Here is a 20,352-nt window from a genome sequence, read left to right as displayed (position 1 = left end):
TGCCAGTGGAACCACCTCGAGATTAGTGCTGGAAAGACCAAGGAGCTGGTTGTGGACTTTCATTGGCATACCCACTTCTCCCCATCACCAGTGAACATCCAGGGAAGGGACACTGAGATGGTGACATCTTATAAGTACCTTGGTGTTCATCTAAACCATAAACTGGACTGGACTGATAACACCACTGCACTTTATAAAAATGGTCAGAGCAGACTCTATCTGCTCAGGAGGCTAAGGTCTTTCGGGATGTGGGGGGCACTCCTAAAGACCTTCTATGATTCTGGTGTGGCCTCTGTCATCTTCTACAGCGTGGTCTGCTGGGGGAGCAGCATCACAGCAGCTGACAGGAAAAGGCTGGACAAACTTATAAAGAAGGCCAGCTCTTTCCTGGGATGCCCTCTGGAACCTGTGGATGGTGTGGGGGAGAGGAGGATGACAGCCAAGCTGTCCTCCATGATGGACTATGACTCCCACCCCCTACAACACACACTCACTGCACTAAGGAGCTCCATTAGTGACAGGATGCTACACCCAAAGTTTGTGAAGGACAGGTATCGTAGGTCTGTCCTTCCTGCAGCTGTTAGGCTCCACAACATAAAATGCTCCAAGTAATCGTGCAATAAGCCATATTTATATATATAATCTGTACACTTTTGTATATATATACATATATATATAATCTGTACACTTTTGTATATATATACATATATATATATATATATATATATGTATATATATGTATGTGTGTGTATGTATATGTGTATATAGATGTACATATAAATATTTCCACCACAACCAATCTGTAATATATCCAACCTGTACATAACTGTTTGTGAATACTATTTATAATTTGTAAGTTGACGTTTTTATTAGGGCTGCCAAAGTTAACGCGTTAATATCGCGTTAACTCAAATTACTTTTAACGCCGCAAAATTTTTTGTCGCACGATTAACGCATGCACATTCTGTATGACCCTTGATCCATCCTGTAGTTTGCCAGACCAGGAAGTGGTGCCGTCGTGATGCAGTACAAGCGAGCAGAAATGGATAAAGGACAGAGACTTCTGAATGACAGGTTCAGCTTTCAGATCATGTTAGATAAGACTGAAGTTATTTTCTCCTACTGTCGACATGAACGGAGTTACAGGAAGTTTGTAGAGTCTTATATAGTCCGCACACCACTCGCTAGCCATGCACACTGCTAATGCAGAGAGCTGCCCCCCTCGCCATGCTGGATTTGTTTACAATGGAGACACTCAGACAACTCTGCAGGGATGGACTCGCTATCCGGCATACCGGGCATCTCCCGGTGTGCCGACGCACTTTTGGGCCAGTATGATTTATTCATTTATTTAGGCTGTTATATCTGTCATGAACCGGCACCACAGCTGCGCTATTGACTGTTGACTGGTCCGATCACATCTCCTAAAGGTCCGCTCTCATCCCCACGCAGCTCCTGCTTGAAAGTGAAAGCCCTCAGTACTCAGTACTCAAAGTAAAATTTAAATCAAGTACTTTTTACTTTTACTTGAGCAGATTAATAGTCCAGTAATCTCACTTTTACTTAAGTAAACTTTAACCAGAGTAAATGTTCTTTTACTTGAGTACAATAGTCTTGTACTTTTCCCCCTCTGTGTATAGGTTTCAATTGTTAAGTGTATGTTCTTAGAAGAATCTTGTAAAATGTTTATATTAACTAAATGTCAATGTATTTTACATCTGTGACAAACTTAAATCTATAATTTTAAAAATAACATATCAAAACTCCTTTTTTTCAAGAAGTGGGTTGTAGTTTAGCTAGCTGCTGGTTGGTTAACCCTTAGCACTGTGCTCTAAAGAGTTGTGATGCAAAATGAATTATTTCTCCCCAACCAACTGTCCATAAAAAATGTACATTCATGTGCACACCTTGTGATATGAGGTCCTTTCTCAGCAGAGGGTAGAGTACTGGCTCAACTCCATCCATCTCTTGGATGATAAGTGTTTTTCCAAATCTGACTGCCAGTTCCAGAGATGTTATGAAGTTACTATCCTGAAAAGACCAGACACAAAAATACATTTTAAAGAAAACTTCAAATTCCTGTACATGTTGATGATACAGTACTTTGTGACATATCAGCTGTGGTTATTATTATGCAAACTAGCAATTACAAAGTATTGCCTACTATGAAAATAAATTTGACATTGTTATTTTTCTGTCATTGCTTACTGAAGGCACCATTTTGCTATCCACTCATGGTTTTTTTATTAGTGTCAGACTGTTCTTTAAATTTGGGCACACACTAAAGGTCAACCGGTGCAGTCTTCCATGCATGCATCTTGGCTTTGTGGAGTTCATATCTGGGTCAGTTATGCAATAAACAAATTAACTGAATCAGCATAGCAAGAAACAGCAAGCAAAGATTAGAGTGTTAAATAAAAACAGACTTAAACAATAAAGTTAACTAGGATAATAAAATCAAAATAAGAAGGCTTACACTGTATTCTCATGGCTTACAATAGAGATATTACCTGTGATGTAACACCTCCACTACAGAATATATTTGGTGACTTGTGATTTATGTAATGGATTTATTAATAAGACTTGGATTCATATAAAAAGGGTTGATTGTGAACATCTTATGGCACCTCAAGATGTGTTTGAATGAAATGGCTAGCTTAAAAAAATGAACTGATTCATTACCTCCACCAAGGAGGTTATGTGATCGGCAGGGTTTGTTACTTTGTTAGTTAGTTTGTTTGTTAGTTTGTTTGTTAGCAACATAAATTAAAAAAGTTATGGACAGATTTTGATGACATGTTTTTAGGAAATATCAGAAAAGGCATAAGGAGGAACTGATTAGATTTTGGGAATCTGTACTATTGGGAGATAGGGCTAATGGCGGAGGTCTAGCTCTCCCGGTGCTTTTCTAGTTTATCAGTGTAAACAAAATCAATATGGCATGTTCCCTTTAAGACACGTGTTTACCTGTTGGTTGACAACCTCCAGTCTGTGCTGACTGAGATGTGTACGAAGCCACTCTGTAGCTCTGGATGATGGATCAATCAGGAATGGGCAGGCAACACTCTGAGTACAAAAGTGAAAAGAACTGTGTTTCAGATAGTTGTTTTGGGACAGTTTCAGTTTCATTTAGGAAGTTTGTGTGTGAGTGTAGTCCAGTCTTGTATCACTGCGGCCATGCTTATCGACCAAACATCACTCCTTTACCAGGCAAAAGAATAAATTCCACAGACCTGCTTTCATCCTGTGCTTTCCTATTTCATGGTCCCATGCTTAAAGATTCTCTTTCTCAATCCATCTTCAACCTGTTTATTTGTTTGCTTTATTCCTCTGGACTTGTCTTACACATATAAGTAACCCTGAACTACTCTTTCTTTGTCTTTATTTAGTGCGTGTGGATGCCGTGGACATTTGCACATATTTTCTAACAATCTTGTTTAAACTAAGTCGGTAATTTGGTGTATACTCTAACTTCTTCACTGGCTTGCTTTTTTCATTTAAAAAGAAAATAAATACACCCACACAGTCACATGAACACAAACCAGCAAAGGGGAAAAGCACAATAACAGTGAAAGAAAAACTCCACCAAACTAAATGAGGGCTGTAGGGATGAAATGTGCAACAATGTCTTACCCGTAGTTTGAGTGCATTGATCTGAAGGCAGCAATGACAAAAATGACACATGAAACTCAATACAGAAAAAAATGGAGGACAGATAAATGGCAAGCAAGGACAGAAGTTTTTAATAACTATGGACACTGGTGGCTGGAGTTACAGGTGCATCTAATAAAGGATATTATGATAAAAAAAAAATGTTCTCCAGTGATTCAATTTCAAAGATCCATATATCCTAGATATATTCTAGATTCATTTCATACAAAGTGAAGTATTTCATAATATTAGAAAAATAAAAAAACACCAGTTCACAAAATTATTATTTTTTTCAATACAGAAATGTGGACCTTACGTAAAATTATGTTCATTTATCCACTCAGTACTTGGTCTGGCTCCTTTTGAATGAATTACTGCATTTATGCGACATGGCATGATACCACAGCCAGCAAACCAGTTTCTGGTAGTTTAGGCTTCACTGTGGGCAGGTGCAAAGTACTGCTGGAAAAGGAAATCAGTATCTCCATAAAGCTTTTTGGCAGAATCTCCTGGTAGATGGCTGACAGCGCTGACTCCGGATTTATGAGACCTTTCAATAATGACTTTCTGTGGCTTACCCTCCTTTTGGAGGATGTCAGTGATTGTTTTATGGACAACTGTAAAGTCAGTAGTCTTCCCTAGGATTGTGGTTGTGTGTACTGAACCAGAGTGATAGAAAAGAGACTCAGGAGACCTTTGCAAATTGGAATTTTACACAATATTCTAATATTTTGAGATAGTGGATTTTTGTAAGCTTTAAGCCATAATCATCAAGATAAAAACAAAAATACGTTGAGGTATTTCACTTCTTATAAAATGAATCCAGAAAATATGGAAGTCTCACTTTTGAATTAAATTCAAGGAAAAAACTACCTTTTACATTATATTCTGTTTTTTTAGAAGAAACTTTATATTAAAATGAATACATATTGAAAATGTGCATAGAACAGACTAAAACCAAAAATAAACATTGTCTGTTCGAACATCACTTGAGAAAGAGACAGAATTTCATATTTGCAATGATTTTGTTGCTATAGACCTTTGTGCTTCTACATTAATTTTTCTCTAAGGAAAATAAAACAAAAGAAGCCACATCATCCAAACTGTACAGACAAAATCAGTGTCTAACCTGCAGTATGACAAGTGCATTCTCCATGGAGAGATCATCAGATGGCAGCCCCTGACTCTTCCAGATCAACTGCTCACTTTCTGAGCACAGGAATGACCGTAAGTCAAACTCTAAAAGAAAAAAAAATACGCAACAAAAATGATAAAAATGAAAACATGCATGGTTGTTTCTATATTTTTGGTTATCTAAAAAAAAAACGTCAAATATTGAGGGAACTGGACATCCCAGCAGCCATTTGACAGTAAGCCCAATTAAACACCAAAGCCTTGACACACTACATAGCACTAAGTAGGGTCACTAATCTTGACAACCAACCTCCAGGGAAGGCGTTCCCAGGACTTACAACCAAAACTTGGCAGTGAAATACTTTGGTCATAAAAATGAGTATTACTAGCACATCTTGTGCCCTCTGGAAATTAATATGCCAAGGAGATTTGTATGGTCACAGCAATAATTATATTATAATTATCACTTTTACAATAGATGTGACATACAGCAGTGAATAGAAAAGTAATAACTGGAAAGAAAAAGAGATGCATTTCAATAATTATGCTCAGGATCCTATGAGTCGAAAGTGAGAAGACAACATCTTTTTTCAAGGAAGGTCTGTTGCTAAACTAGCCCGCCTGCAGTCCCAGCCTTCACCCACTGAAATATTTGGGCAATATGACACACAAAATATGACCACGGTGACACTGAACTATTGAAAAACTGAAATCCTGTGTCAGGCAAGATAGGAAAAAAATGAGACTTTCTAAGGAAGAAATTGGTTTTCTGAGTTCCAAAACACTTGCACTGTTGTAAAAAGAAGAGCTGATGCAACAGAGTGGTGAACATGACCCTATGCCAACTTCTTTTTTAACCTGTTGCTGGATTTTAATTTGAAATAGGCCTTTATTTTTCCAGCAAAAAATATAAAGATATCAGTTTCCTCATTGGATATGTTGTCTTTATTTAGTTTCCTGTCAAATAAGAAAACATTCTGTTTACTTTACTCAATTTTTAGGACTTTTGGTTTAATATAAAACCTCAATAGATGATCAATAACTAACTTACTAAAAAACAAGAATTTCTTTCACCTGAAGACTTGAAACAAAAACTAGATGAGGCCTTGAACCTACAACACTCAGCATATAGCAATGCTTGTGTGCTGTCTTGAAGAATCAGCAGTAGAATATTTACTCTGTAATCCAGATTGAGCCATCCAAGTCTCCAGACAACATCTTCTACGGTCCTCAGAAGCTGCAGACAGATAGGTGATGAAGGCTGCAGCAAGCATGGCCCTCAGAGGGAGTGTGTCCAATTCATTCTTTATCTCTGACATCTGATAGGACGAGAGACACGCAGAGAAGAGAAACAGACAAGACAGAGAGGCAAGAGGAGAGGACAGACAGGTTGGTGATTAGGGAGAAAAGGAAAAGCCAAGAAAGAGGAGAGTACCACATGAATTGTGAGGGAAGAATGAAAAGAAAGGTGAGAAAAATAACAGAAAAAGGGAGAAAAACAGAAGGGTTGGCACAGATGTTAATGTATCAGCCAAATCCTGAGCAATGAGTTGTAAATGTATTTCTTAGCTCCTAATGATCTAAAATAAATCTATATTTATACTAATGGAGCTCAGTGTAAGCTTAAGCAGGAAGACTGTTTCTACTCATTCAACAATCACCACTTGTTCATATCTCTCCCTTTTTCCATTCTTTCTCTTTTCCCACTCTGGTGAGGAGCTGATTATGGGCGTTCACTCTCTTAACTACTCAGTTAATCAGATCCTGCCCCAAACTTGTTTGACCAATCATCATGAACCTGTCATATTTCAAATCTTTCATCCTCTCTTTCACAGAGAGCCTGTCGTTTCAGGGTGGAAACAACAACACCCCCCCCCCCCCCCCAGCCACCTCCATTCAGTTTATCCACATCTTGTCCAGATCCTCACAGGTCTGCTCATCCTATCCTGCATATCTTAGTCTCCTCTTCCAAGCCACCTCATTGTTCCCTGTCCCGCCCAGGAGTCTACTCCTCATCTGATCCTGCATCCCTCATTAACAACACCACCAGTGTCTAAATTCCATAGGGGGGGTATCCTATTCCTGCCGTTTGCCACACTACCCCTTTCAAGTGCAGTGAAGTCATTACAGTGGAGTCTAATCACCGAAGATAGCGCACATTTCTCTTTCATCAAAAATTTGTAAAACAAATTATTGTTGAACTCGTATTAAAGGGAACATATGTTAGTCTCAGAGGTCCTCAAAACATCCCTTTGAAGTTTGTTGCTGAAAAAACACTCCAGTATAGGATTTTTGTATGTCTAAATAGCCCTCTGTTTCAGCCCTTCTAAGAATGAGCTGTTTCTGTGGCTTTAAATGTTAATGAGCTGACTGACCACACCCCTCTCAGGAAATGGATGTGGCACTCCTGATACTACAAAGGTACAGATGCTTTTATCCAAAGTGACTGGGACCTAACTGGGATTTGAACCATCAATCTCCCAGACAAAAGTCCGCAGGGTAACCCACTGAGCTACCCAGCATCTCAGCTGCCAGCTGAGAGGAGGATCAGGAGAGAGGGTAGAACTTTCTTCCTAGCAGGGAGGGCCAACCAAACCTGGGGGCAGTGCTTACTCCCCACACGAGGTCATGAGTGGAAAATCTGAAAACGGCTTGTTTCAGCACACATTTTCTGAAAGGTGGCGAAAGAGAGGGGAAGGAGGGAATGGATTTTTCTGGTATTTGAGGGGATTTTGGATAAGACAGGGGCACATATTTTTGCTAGAAAAGCCTGAAAAAGTGATTTTTGCATGCTATGTCCCCTTTAAGTCTCTCCTAATTGAAATACCAACAGCATGAGAGTAGGGCAGAGTCTTAGTCTGCCTGGTTTCAGGAACATGTGGTCTACTGTACTATTACCATCAACCACGCTGCACTGTACACCTCTCTATCCAAACCCCCTTTCGTCAAAAACTGAAACAACCCCCAGAGGCATTAACATACAGCAAACCATAGGTAGCGTCCTAAACAGATAAGGGAAGTGTGTATGTGTGAGCATATGGATAAAAAAAAAAAAAAAACACAAGTAGAGAGTAAACCAACTCTTTGGTGAGGGCCTTAAGGGAGGCAGCGTGTTGGAGGCAATGTGTGCACTAGAGTGTGTGTGTGTCAGTAAGAGATTGAGTGTTTTAATTAAGGTGCAGACAGATGCTGTAGAGAGGAGTAAAAACAGCCAGAAGGGACTCAAGACAGCAGGATACATCCCCCTGTCACACACACTCACTCACAATCATTGGCACACACACACCCCTCCTGTTGCTCTAACATGGCAAATGAGCCCCGTTCTTAGTAAATGTGTGTAACCTCCCACACCAATACACAAATCATAACACTCATTTGTCAAACTACCTGTGCGTTCCAGCGTGTGTGCTCTCCATCCAGTTGAGAGATGAGCTGCTGGGCAGCAGTGATGGTATCCTGTGCTTTTGAGACCTCAGCCTCTAACTTAGCAGCCTCTGTTGTGTGACACTGAAATCTGGGAAAGGGAGAAAGGTTAGGAAAAGTAAATCATAAAGTTTCTTTGAAAGAAATATCAAAGTGTTGATGACAGTTTAGCTGTTAGAATAGCAAAGAAAAATTCAACATGTGTTTCCCTGTATATATTGATTAATCCATTCTGTTTTATATGCTCATATAGATCTATACATCTGAAACTGAAAAAACAAAGTAATGGTATTTAAAAATCTGATGATTACATTTATGTATACCTTTATGTAATTGATAGCTTCCTTAATGACATAAAATGTGGACAAGTATCTATACATAATGTGCTATAAAATTTTATGTAAAAACCAATGTGAGGATAGGTGAGGCAAGGTGAGTTGAGGTAAGCAAGACCCATCACTGAGAGGAAGGAGAGCAGGGCAAAAAAATGGTTGTAGGAAGAGAGAATGCCCCACTTCAAATTGCAGAGTTAAGAAATAAATGTACTAACAGGAATGGATAAAAGGATAAATGGAAAGAGGAATGGTCAGAAAGAGCAAAGGGTGGAGATGCTGGAGGAAAGGGCACCAGAAAGAGCAGTAGGACTGAGTCAAACTTGCACTATGGCGTTCATCCCTCTTGAACTGTGACCGGATAAGAAGTGAAAGTGGTCAGTTTCTAGCCAATTTAAGTGTGGAAAAAATACCTGCCCCTCAGGCATGATAGATTGTTTGTACACTGTTTATATAATTACATGGAGGAAAAATACAAGCAGCAGGGAAGAAGGAATCCTCCATGGCTGGCAGAGTGTGAAAGGGCAACTATAAAAAAGTTATTTCTTTCTCGGTACAAAAGCTTTCAAAATACTAAATTGTTTTTGGTCATACTAGTTTAAAGCTTGGCTTGAAAGTACATGTAGCTTTATGTCGCAGCTGAAAAAGGAAAACATGACTTGATATATGGCAGAAAGGCAAGATAAAGCTAAAACAAGTCATACTTCTCTTTCAACTCGTTGACTTTGGCTCCAACAGAGTTCAGCTGGTCCTCCAGTTTATTCTTCCTACTCTCTGTTTTCCTGAGGTTTCTGTATTCACACACAAACAAAAATTCAGTAAAGGTGTCTCAAAACTGTTATTATTTCATGTTTAATAGTCCTATACTACGGAAGAGTATTAGGGCCACTGAAAAAAATAAAATTGAGACAAATTTTTTTTTAAACTTGTGAGAAAAAAGTCAGAATTCTGAGATTAAAGTCAGAATTCTGAGATTAAAGTCAGAATTCTGAGAAAAATCAGAATTCTGAGACTGAAGTCAGAATTCTGACTTTAATCTCAGAATTCTAAAAAAAAAATTGAGACTTTTTTTTCATTTGAGGAATAAAGTCAGAATTCTGACTTTAATCTCAGAATTCTGACTTAAATCTCAGAATTCTGACTTTTATCTCAGAATTCTGACTTGAATCTCAAAATTCTGACTTTTTTCTCACAAGTGAAAAAAAAATTTTTGTCTCAAAAATTTTTTTTTTCAGTGGCCCCAAAACTCTTCCGTACTATACAGTACTCCTTTATTGATTTTTAAAAATCAATCACGGTCATACTTAATTAAGCTTTTAAGACAACTTTTTTTTTGTTTACAAAATGTAAACATGAAAACAGATTTCTACAGAATAATTTTAATCAAATAAAAACCTGTCTGGTACAATAGGTGGTTATATTAAATATTCACTCCATTAAAGCCAGTATGTAGAAGATGTACCCCTAGCTGCAATCACAGTCTGTGTGGATAGGTCTCAATCAGGCTTGCACGTCTAGACACTGCATGACTCCATTCGTCCTTGGAAAACTTCTCAGCTCTGTCAGACTGCACGGGGATTGGGCGTAAACAGCCCTCTTCAAGTCCAGCCACAAATTCTCTATTAGACTGAGTTCTAGGCTTGACTTAGCCAATCTAGAACATTCACTTTTGACCTTATGGTGTAATGGTAGCCAGGAATTCTGATTAACCAGTGACTGGATCCTCCAGACACAGGTGTCTTTATAGTACAATCACTTGAGACACATTCACTTAACTAAGGTGATTCCCACTTAACTAATTGTGAGACCAGTAGCACCAACTGACTGGACTTCTGTAGAATTAGGTCAGTCACTTTAAAGAGGTGAATATTTAGTGGGGATGCTGAGTAAGCATCCGCACAATTGATATTCACGTCGGCCATTTTCTTTTCCGTACGTTTTTTGAACCCCATCTCCTCTTTCACTCTTTGAGCTATACTCATCATTCTAATATCATTCTATTCAGCTCTTATAGGACCTGATTTATAACTTTACAATTTTTAAAAATGTAACTTTTTCTGCAAAATTTTTCCCATTCAAATGAATGGGGCTTTTCTCTAAAAAACTGCACTTTTTTCAACTCCTCATAACTTAGGCATTTCTTGGGCTATTTTAACTATTCTACTATCAAACTCTTCAGCTTCTGGTGCTCTTTTCAGCTATTTATAATAATTTTGTATGCTATTCATACATTTTTTTAACTATTTTGCTTTTTGTAATATTTCAGAAGGGCCAGCTCTTTAAATCCTCTAAAACAGTTTCAACTTCTAATGCTTATAAATTCAGCTCACTTCCACATACAGACTTCATTTTTGCTTTAAAAGAGTAGACAAGCTCTTCAGCTATTTAGGAATGATTCACATTATTGATATCTTTACACATTTCTTAAAATCACTGATCAAACCTCATGAATATTTGAGCTCTCTCAGACGTTTACAATGGGGGTAAATGAAGAGCCTTAGAGTGATGATGTCACACTTAGAGCACAGAGGCTATGTGAAATAGAGGCAGAACTTCCCAAACAAATTGCTCTCCTGAAAAAAATATTTGGTCCACAGTTATAACATAAACAGCAAAACATAGCCACACATCTCCTCTTGCTCACAAAAAAGATTTGAGATAAACATCACTATAAACACCAGACCCCAGTGTGATACTACAATATGGACCAAACTCTAACAGTGTTTAATGAATTTCTAATAATGTTACAAATATTTTCCTTTAACTCTGAGTATCAGTAAATATATAAGGGGTGTCCAAACTATGGCCTGTGGGCCAACTGAGGCCCTTGGTCCTTTTGAATTGACCTGCAAGAAATCCATTAAAAAGGTCCACATAAGAACATAAAACTTGTATTTTACCCTATTTCTTAGACTAGGATTAACAATATTGGGGTTAATACAATATGGAGATATTTACAAATTAAATTTAGCCAATATCAATACCAATATAAAATGCATAGACCTAACACTTCAATCCTTGAAACACAGTTAAAAGATGAAAAAAGAAACATACTTCAGCCTCCAGAACACATTTTAAAGTTTAAGTAAATAGGATGAACACAGAAAAAGACTTCAGCTGTCTGTCCTGCCTAAAGTTAAAAAAAAATGAATGATAAAAGGATTACAGCAGCAAATAGCAGCTTGAATGGAGCTCATCTTCTCCTCTGTGTTATCTACATTAAGGTCTGATTTCCAAATCATATTGTTTTAATCATCTTCAAGCACCAACACTTCTATGAAGTTAGTCAGCTTCCTGCAGGTTGCTCTTGTTTTGTGTCTGGATGTGGAGATAAACCATCAGCATCTCTCTTCTCTGCTGCACCCCAAAATTCTTAACAATGATTGGCTGTTAGCTTTGTTAGACATTAATGTAAGGCTGTAATATAGGCTGTTTTGGTTTTGCTTTTCAAGTACTTTCACTTACTGGGCATACATTTTGGTTACATGTTGGTTTTAGAGATGTAACAAACATTTTATATATTGTGCTACAGGTTTTAAATCTAAAAGCCTCCCATGGACAGGTGTTGAAAATTAGCACTTTTCCATAAACACTTACAGCAGTGCATCTGGGACCTGTGTATGATTAAATGTCACAGCATCACTGTTACTGTGTGTCCATGTCAAATAAATGCTAAATAAATGAAAAATAATTTTTTTGTACTGTGCTACAAGATTGTCAACCTCTGTAGCACCAGCGCTATGTATATGTATGTGTATACAGTTGCAAGAAAAAGTATGTCAACCCTTTGGGATATCTTGGATTTCTGCATTAATTGGTCATAAAATGTGTTCTGATCTTCATCTAAGTCACAACAATGGACAAACACAGTCTGCTTAAACTAGTGCCACATAAGAAATGATATGTTTTCATGTTTTTTTGTTTTTTTTTAACAAAAAATGTAAACATTCACAGTGCAGGGTGGAAAAAAGTATGTGAACCCCAAGGCTAATGACTTCTCCAAGAGCTAATTGGAGTGAGGAGTCAGCCAATCTGGAGTCCAATCAATGTGATGAGATTGGATGTGTTGGTTAAAGCTGCCCTGCCCTATAAAAAACACACACCAGTTTTGAATTTGCTGTTCTCAAGAAGTATTGCCTGATGTGAACCACGCCTGGCACAAAAGAGCTCTCAGAAGACCTACGATCAAGAATTGTTAACTTGCATGAAGCTGGAAAGGGTTACAAAAGTATCTCTAAAAGCCTTGATGTTCATGTGTCCACAGTAAGACAGACTGTCCAAAAAATGGAGAAAGTTCAGCACTGTTCCTACTCTCCCTAGGCGTGGTCGTTCTGTAAAGATGACTGCAAGAGCACAGCGCAGAATGCTCAGTGAGGTGAAGAAGAATCCTAGAGTGTCAGCTAAAGACTTACAGAAATCTCTGGCACATGCTAATATTTGTGTTGACAAATCTACAATAAGTAAAACATTAAACAAGAATGGAGTTCATGGGAGGACACCACGGAGGAAGCCACTGCTGTCCAAAAAAAAAACCCCATTGCTTCACGTTTGAAGTATGCAAAAGAGCACATGGATGTTCCACAGCACTACTGGCAAAATATGCTGTGGACAGATGAAACCAAAATTGAGTTGTTTGGAAGGAACAAACAACACTATGTGTGGAGAAAAAAGGCACAGCAACATCAAAACCTCATCCCAAATATGGTGGTGGGGCCATCACGGTTTGGGGCTGCTTTGCTGCCTCAGGGCCTGGACGGATTGCTGTCATTGACGGAAAAATGGATTTCCAAGTTTATCAAGATATTTTGCAGAAAAACTTAAGACCATCTGTCCACCAACTGAAGCTCAACAGAGGATGGGTGATGCAACAGGACAATGACCCAAAGCATAGAAATAAATCAACAACAGAGTGGCTTGAACAGAAGAAAATACGCCTTCTGGCGTGGCCCAGTCAGAGTCCAGACCTCAACCCGATTGAGATACTGTGGCAAGACCTCAAGAGAGCGATTCACACCAGACATCCCAAGAATATTGCTGAACTGAAACAGTTTTGTAAAGAGGAATGGTCCAAAATTCCTCCTGACCGTTATGCAGGTCTGATCTGCAACTACAGGAAACGTTTGGTTGAGGTTATTGCTGCCAGAGGAGGGTCAACCAGTCATTAGCCTAGGGGTTCACATACTTTTTCCACTCTGCACTGTGAATGTTTACATGTTTTGTTCAATAAAAACATGAAAACATATCATTTTTTGTGCGGTATTCATTTAAGCAGACTGTGTTCGTCTATTGTTGTGACTTAGATGATGACCAATTTATGCAGAAATCCAAGAAATCCCAAAGGTTTCACATACTTTTTCTTGCAACTGTATATATAAGTATAGTATATATACACATACATTCCACTTAGTGAACCAATTCAGACAGTGAATGGGAAAATTACTGTGTGCAAAGCAAAGGAGTTGTAAAAATCTGCAAAAAAAGCTGTACAACACAAGTGGTATTCAAAATATCTTGCCAAGGTTGGCAGGTCTGCTGATCTATTTGAAAAGATTGTAGTAGGTTGATGCTAGAATTCTTTGTCCAGTCTTTCAGTTTTCTCACAACACCAGTCTGTTGTGCATTTATTTCCGTAAGAGTTTTTTTTTAGACTCCCCAAGAATTTTAGTTTATCAGCTGATAGGCAGCCGTGGTATAGTTCCTCATTTTTACTCAGTGTTATTCATAGTGAGAGCTTTTGAATTGGGATTTCCCTCATTTTGTTTCAATTTGTTTCCCTCCTCCAATTATCATTCGCGATTCTAGTGGTTATTAACCTTGCAAAGCAGATGGATATGCCCATTTCCTTGTTTCTCACTGGCAAATCCATCTTGCAAAGCTCCCATCACAACCGTTTTGGCCCGGTTAGAAAGTGACAGGACCAGTCAGCGATGAGGGGCAGTACTTTCAGGCGCAGCGGAGTCGTGATGTAAACAGGCAGCAGTTAGAGGCCGGTGCGATTGGCGAAGATCTTAGTGTGGATGCTGCTAAAGCACCAGTTTTATCAGAACTCGACGACATTTCTTTGTTAAAAGAAGAACAAAGAACAGCAGTGAGTTGTTTTCTTTTTAAAAAAACAACAAAAGTCGAGTATTTACATGTCTTTAGTCGCCATTATTCCTCAGTAGCTGCGCACGCACAGCTTGATAGCGGTTATGTCACGTGTTTTGTTGCTCTTGGCCAGTAAAGATGTGACAGACAGAACTTTCATCCAGTCATCCGAGTTTTTTTCAAAGCCTCTGCCTTTTCCCAAACGTTTCCTATTGAAGCTTTCCCAAATGGATGTGTGAAACAAATCCATCTGTCATGTCAGGTTAAGTGATTATCTTTTTGGGGGTAACTTTAAGAAACCTGGATCTGTGACTGTGTCTTACCTTACCCCTTCCTGACAATTTTCAGCTATTTTTAGGCTATTTTCAGCTATTCTTACACAATTTTCAGCCATTTTTAGACTACTTTCAGATATTTTTCGGATATTTTCAGCTATGTTAAGGCTACTTTCAGCTATTTTTTATCCTTAACTCCGCTATTGATTGACATTTTCAGCTACTTTTATGCTATTTTCAGTTATGTTTGTGCTTTGTCAGCTATTTTCAGCAGTTCTTCCACAGTTCAGCCCTCAGCATCCCCACGTAATTTCAGCTGAAATTGCAATTTTGATCTAGCTGGCATTGCTTTTAAGAACTCTGTTTCTAAAAAAAAGCCTGATCATATTGAACAGGATTGAATTATAAAATCAACAAAATGGTTAAGTAACCAAGGCACTGTATCTATGATTAAGTGTTTGAAAAATAAACATGTTTAAGACTGCTATAAGATGACCAGAAGCTCAATAACAATCATGGTATTTTTATAAATATCTCATCAAAGAAAAGCAATTGAATCCTAAACAGTTGTGTTAATATGCTAAAGAAATCTGGCCTGTATGTGTTTGCGATTGTGTTTTCTTACTCCATGAGTCCGGCCTGCTCTCTCTCCAGTGGCTCTATCTTCTCTAAGACGTGGGAGTACTGGACGTTGGCTTTGACCCAGGCAGCCAAAGGAGCAGCTGCTGCACTAGCACGCTTTGCATTCTGACCATAACAACAGCATGACATGTAAGAAACAACTCAATTATGAACACAGTCGCAATACTTCCTTCAACCAAAAACTAAAAAGAAGGCGTGAAAATAACATTCAAAAACATTATATTTTATTCTACTCTCATGTTTTGCTGACCTTGGGATCAAAGGAAGCCTTGTTTCTGTTGAGCAGCTCTTCCACGCTCTGGCGTATCTCAGGGTTGATGTTCCTGGCCTCAAATGTGGCAATGTCCTCCCTCACACCACGCTTAGCAAGAAAGCTACAGGTATACAGTAAAAGAAATACACATTGATATGCTGTGGTGTGGTGTTTCTGACCTCAGTTGTGATGGCCATGAAGCAAAAATAAACTTACAAGACTTACTTTTAGAGAGACTTAGAGCTTAGTTTCACAAAAAAACAAAGTTAATGTTAACTAAAGCCAAAGAGAAGTGGTTTGAATTTTTTCATCTCTAACTAAGCACAGATGGTTGCAACATGCCCTCTTTTCTTTACACATATTTCTGCTATCCCCCTCTATCTCTGTCTGTCCCCTTATGTCTCCACAAACCAAATTTACTCCTTCTCTTTGTTACTTGCAGCGCTCAGAGAGGAGTTGGCTGACCCAATTAACACAAGTCATTAGTAGGGCAGAATCCTTCGTCAGTCTGATCCTTTTAAAGATGCCCACGGTCAGGTGAGGGATGTGTACCAAAGCTCATTTAAATCAGCGTGGTAATATAAAAGGATAGCATAGACACAGTCATTCATCAGCACTGAGCACACAAATATGTGTTGGAAAGCTTTAATTCTATCTAATAAACATCCTCCTCTTTAAAGGTTTGGTCAAATATACAGTGATCATGTGGATACGTTGTTAAAAAATGTCTGAATAGGAGGAAACATTTAATTATTACAGCTCCAATATGGAGGAAAATGGATCATTGGGTTGTATTTATTTATCTATTTATTTTCAAAAAGAAGCTGTCTTCTATGAGTTGTGCAAAGTTTATCAAGTTAATCTTTTACAAGTATCTCCTTCTCCAACCTCATCTAGCTTTGTCAAATATGTTCCTCCTTGAACCCTTCCCAGACCATCACTTATCAGCCTAAAACCTTACTACACTTCATTTAAGTGACCCAAAAGGTGACAAAGATTTCTCAGACCTATTATGCTGATCTGTGTTTAACAACAAACATATAATGTGAGTATTGGATGGCCACACCACACCTCTCCAGAATTTCAAATCATAAGAACCATATATGTTTGTATAATCCCTGGGGTTTTATCTGCTTCTCTGAACAGCTGGATCAGAGACCAGCCTAACGTTGGGTTGAATCAAATCTTGCTGATCTATTGTTTTCTCTTCCCCCCATTTTCTAGAGCAGGGACTTGGCAGCTCTTCAAATTTCCTTCATCTATAGAGTTCGCAATTTCATTGAAAATGGCTTTAAGGAACCAAAAGTGGTCATGTGAGGAGAAGGCTCTAGTAGACAGCATCCAAAACAAACAGTTTAGGCGGAGGCTGAACGCAGAGTTTTCATGGATGCCAGTCTAAGATGAATAAAGAGTTTTTTGAGCTTGCGAGCCACGCAAAGCTATTCTACAGGTCATTGGTTACCAGCCTAGGTTCTGAATCTGAACCCCACCAGAGGGGCAGACACCAAAGCTCTAAAGGCATGTGGTTCTGTCTGCACTGAGGTTGTCAAATTAGATTTTTAGAACAATGCTTTGATTGGATAGTGAATTCATAGATTTGTTTGGCAAGAACAAGACTCTAGGCTTATTCCGTTGGGATTGTATTAAACTGATGTTTCACTTTCCATGTGTGTCCTGGGGGGGCTTAATTTTTCTTAGATATGAACAGGGAGGACCCTGAAGGAAGATTTTTGGGAACCGCTGCTATATTTGTCCTAGACTGACACAGAGGAAGAAGAAAATGTGTGTAGAAGGTCCTCTTTAATGACAGCTAACACAGTAACTATCACATCACTGATTTACCTATCCTTCATTATCATCTTTGCATATTGTTTTACATTCTTCCTGTCTCACCTCTTCATGCTGACCCAGGAAGTGTCGAAGATACCCATCAGTCTCAGTACTCCCTCCAGGATGTCTCTGATGACATCGGGGGGCATGCGGAGGGAGCGAATCTCAGACAGGGCTTCGGGCTTGATGTTTCCAACTGCACGCTTTGCTTCATCTACTAAAGGCTAGAGGGCAGTGATGGTAAGAAGAGTGAGGGATGCAGAGATAAAGAATGGATAAACACAGCTGGGATGGCAAGCATGAAAAAGGCCAGGGGCACTGAATGAATTTGTTTTTCAAGACGCTGACAGTTAATAAAACAACTTGCCTGTACTTCCTTCAGCTCATCATCTATTTTTGCTTTTCTCTCTTCAATCTTGGAGACTTCATGAGCCATTTTTCCTTTAATCTTTTCCATTTCTGTCTTCTGGTCACTGGCATTCTGAATAAGCAAAAGTACTGTGTAAAGTTCATTAAGGTATCTGAAAATACAACCTTCAAATGTAGAAAAATGTTCTTAAATTGGCAGATATGGCATCCAAGATACTTCTTTCAAGTAATTATTGAGCAAAGAACTTGACCCTTCAGATTCCTTTTTCCATTGACTGCTTTACCCTCCTGTGGAACCTTGGATTCATCTTTTACACTAAATATTTTCCTTATTCTCACTCTTTCTAGTTCCCCCTGCTTCATACTCTGAATCTTCCCCAAAGTCTCTATCACTCTTCAACCTAGTTTGTTTCAAATCTGCATCTTTGTCCCAGTCTCCTTCCTTTGTTTTACCTCCCCGCTGGCTCCATCTCAACAAGAGACAAAGCCACTATAGCCCAAAGCGATGAGCCTGCTCATTAATTATCACTCTGCAGACTGACTCCAGTGACAGTTTTTTTGTTCTCCTGTTCCTTGTTTCTTCTCTGTCTCTCCACCCCTCCATCTCACTTATATAGCAGATTTTCCACAGAGAGACAAACAGAAGAGGAACCTGTGTAATGAGCAAGGGTCAGCTAACATCTATCCATCAATCCTCATGACGGAGTCAGTAGAAGGAGGAAATGGAGAGGTGGATACCAGGAGACAGGAAACACTGAAAGGGAACTTGCTGAAAAAACAAATGAATGTACCTTCTAAAACTAAATAAATAGTATCTTTACAGCAGGTGAGTCACAGCTGTGAGGAGAAGAGAAGAGAAGAGAAGAGAAGAGAAGAGAAGAGAAGAGAAGAGAAGAGAAGAGAAGAGAAGAGAAAACTGGGCCACAGTGAGAGGACAGCCACAACATGGAAGAGACATGAAAACCCGTAGGACCTTTGTCCGACCTGCCACTGAGAGTCAAAGTTACACACATTAACATACACGCAGTCACACTCATGCATGCAAAAAAGATGCACACACACCTGCATGGAGGTGGTGATTTCCTGCAAGGCAGAATCTGCCTCCTGTTGTTTACTCTTTAGCAGTGCACTCTGCTCTGCAGCCCGCCTCTTCAACTCATCCACTAAAGCTTTAGCTTCATTCAGCTTGGACACACCCGCCTGCAGACAGAAGTAAAACACAGAAAATATGACTACAACATTGCAACCAAAAAATGAAAAAACATCCAAAGTATCTTAATCTGGAGAAAATTAGCTGAATCACTTATGCCCCTGTCGTTATGGTCAATAAATAAGGTGTGTTAGGTCTGTTTTGTTCTACTTCGATTCATTTAAACACTTGGTTTCTTTCCACGTGGAAAGCATTCCTTTATGTTCATTAATTGGAACTACACAAGGCCTAAAAAATAATTCCAAAGCATGTCAAATGAATGGTTGTGCAGACACCAGTGTTGTGCATACCTCCACAAGAGCATACCCACTTCTCTTTGTGTAACAACCCTGTATTACAGTTAATATTGTACCTGCAGATGCTTCTGTCTGGTTGTGAGCTGGCTTTGTTTCCGGCTGTATAGTGCAGTGTAAACGTGCAAGAAGGCCATGTACTGGCTTGGTGTTGCACCACGTTCTTTGCACGATTCATGGACCATCAGGAACAAGCGACATAGGTCTCCTTGTAGAGAACCTGCTGAGAGAAAAGAAGCTATCAGCACATAGTTGTAACATGGTAACTATTAAATCAAATTCCTGGACACTACATCCACATTATATCCCAATAGGGATTGGTGAAATTATGAACCTAGCATCCCAAATATTACAAACAAAACAGCTGTATGATTTAAATATATTTTGGTGGGCTTCTCTCTGAAATATCTGAAGTTTAATATCAGCATGTGTGATCTTACCGGAGCTTTTCCCCTTTGAGGCCTTGTCTCTTTCATTTTCTTCACCTCCTCCATCTGTTTTTGCCAGAAGCAGCTCAGGAATCTGACAGGTACAGATTTATGCACCACAGATGTTAAACTTTGCTAGAAAGCCTTGTATACATTAAAAACTTTTTTACTTACATACCTTGTCTCAAATACTAACTTGCAAGGAACTTTTATCATATACTGGGACAGAAGTATGTCTTTTTGGACTTATGTAATCCAAAAACTGAGTACTTTAATGCATAATTCTTAAAGTCCCTGTAAAATGAAATCCAAAATTTGTGATTAACATACTTTATACTGTATGTTGTAATAAGGTTTCTGTAAACATGTGAAAACACTGAGCTCTATGTGTGACTGAATATTTGATTTAGACTGTTGGAAAGTTG

General features: G+C 38.8%; 1 protein-coding gene across 4 annotated transcripts in view; it reads right to left on the bottom strand.

Moving 5' to 3' along the window:
- The window catches only part of LOC121519720 (cytoplasmic dynein 2 heavy chain 1), a 165,317-nt gene that overhangs the window by 81,193 nt on the left and 63,772 nt on the right, over positions 1–20,352 (bottom strand). For 2 of the 4 annotated variants that reach the window (XM_041802555.1, XM_041802564.1), the window contains exons 58-71: positions 19,940–20,021; positions 19,559–19,719; positions 19,059–19,196; positions 17,995–18,108; positions 17,691–17,851; positions 15,795–15,918; positions 15,528–15,649; positions 9,245–9,331; positions 8,173–8,299; positions 5,963–6,104; positions 4,781–4,890; positions 3,634–3,654; positions 2,968–3,066; positions 1,908–2,031 (exon numbers count right to left, since the gene is read on the bottom strand). In XM_041802555.1, coding sequence (XP_041658489.1) covers positions 1,908–2,031; positions 2,968–3,066; positions 3,634–3,654; positions 4,781–4,890; positions 5,963–6,104; positions 8,173–8,299; positions 9,245–9,331; positions 15,528–15,649; positions 15,795–15,918; positions 17,691–17,851; positions 17,995–18,108; positions 19,059–19,196; positions 19,559–19,719; positions 19,940–20,021 — 1,612 coding nt within the window. The remainder of the gene's footprint in view (positions 1–1,907; positions 2,032–2,967; positions 3,067–3,633; positions 3,655–4,780; positions 4,891–5,962; positions 6,105–8,172; positions 8,300–9,244; positions 9,332–15,527; positions 15,650–15,794; positions 15,919–17,690; positions 17,852–17,994; positions 18,109–19,058; positions 19,197–19,558; positions 19,720–19,939; positions 20,022–20,352) is intronic. The other 2 variants (XM_041802574.1, XM_041802583.1) reach the window with 2 other exon arrangements.

Source organism: Cheilinus undulatus, linkage group 2 (genome assembly GCF_018320785.1).
Source record: "Cheilinus undulatus linkage group 2, ASM1832078v1, whole genome shotgun sequence".
Classification (NCBI taxonomy): Eukaryota; Metazoa; Chordata; class Actinopteri; order Labriformes; family Labridae; genus Cheilinus; species Cheilinus undulatus.
The sequence above is the reverse complement of the archived record's forward strand: the minus strand, read 5'-3'. Positions and strand labels throughout refer to the sequence as shown.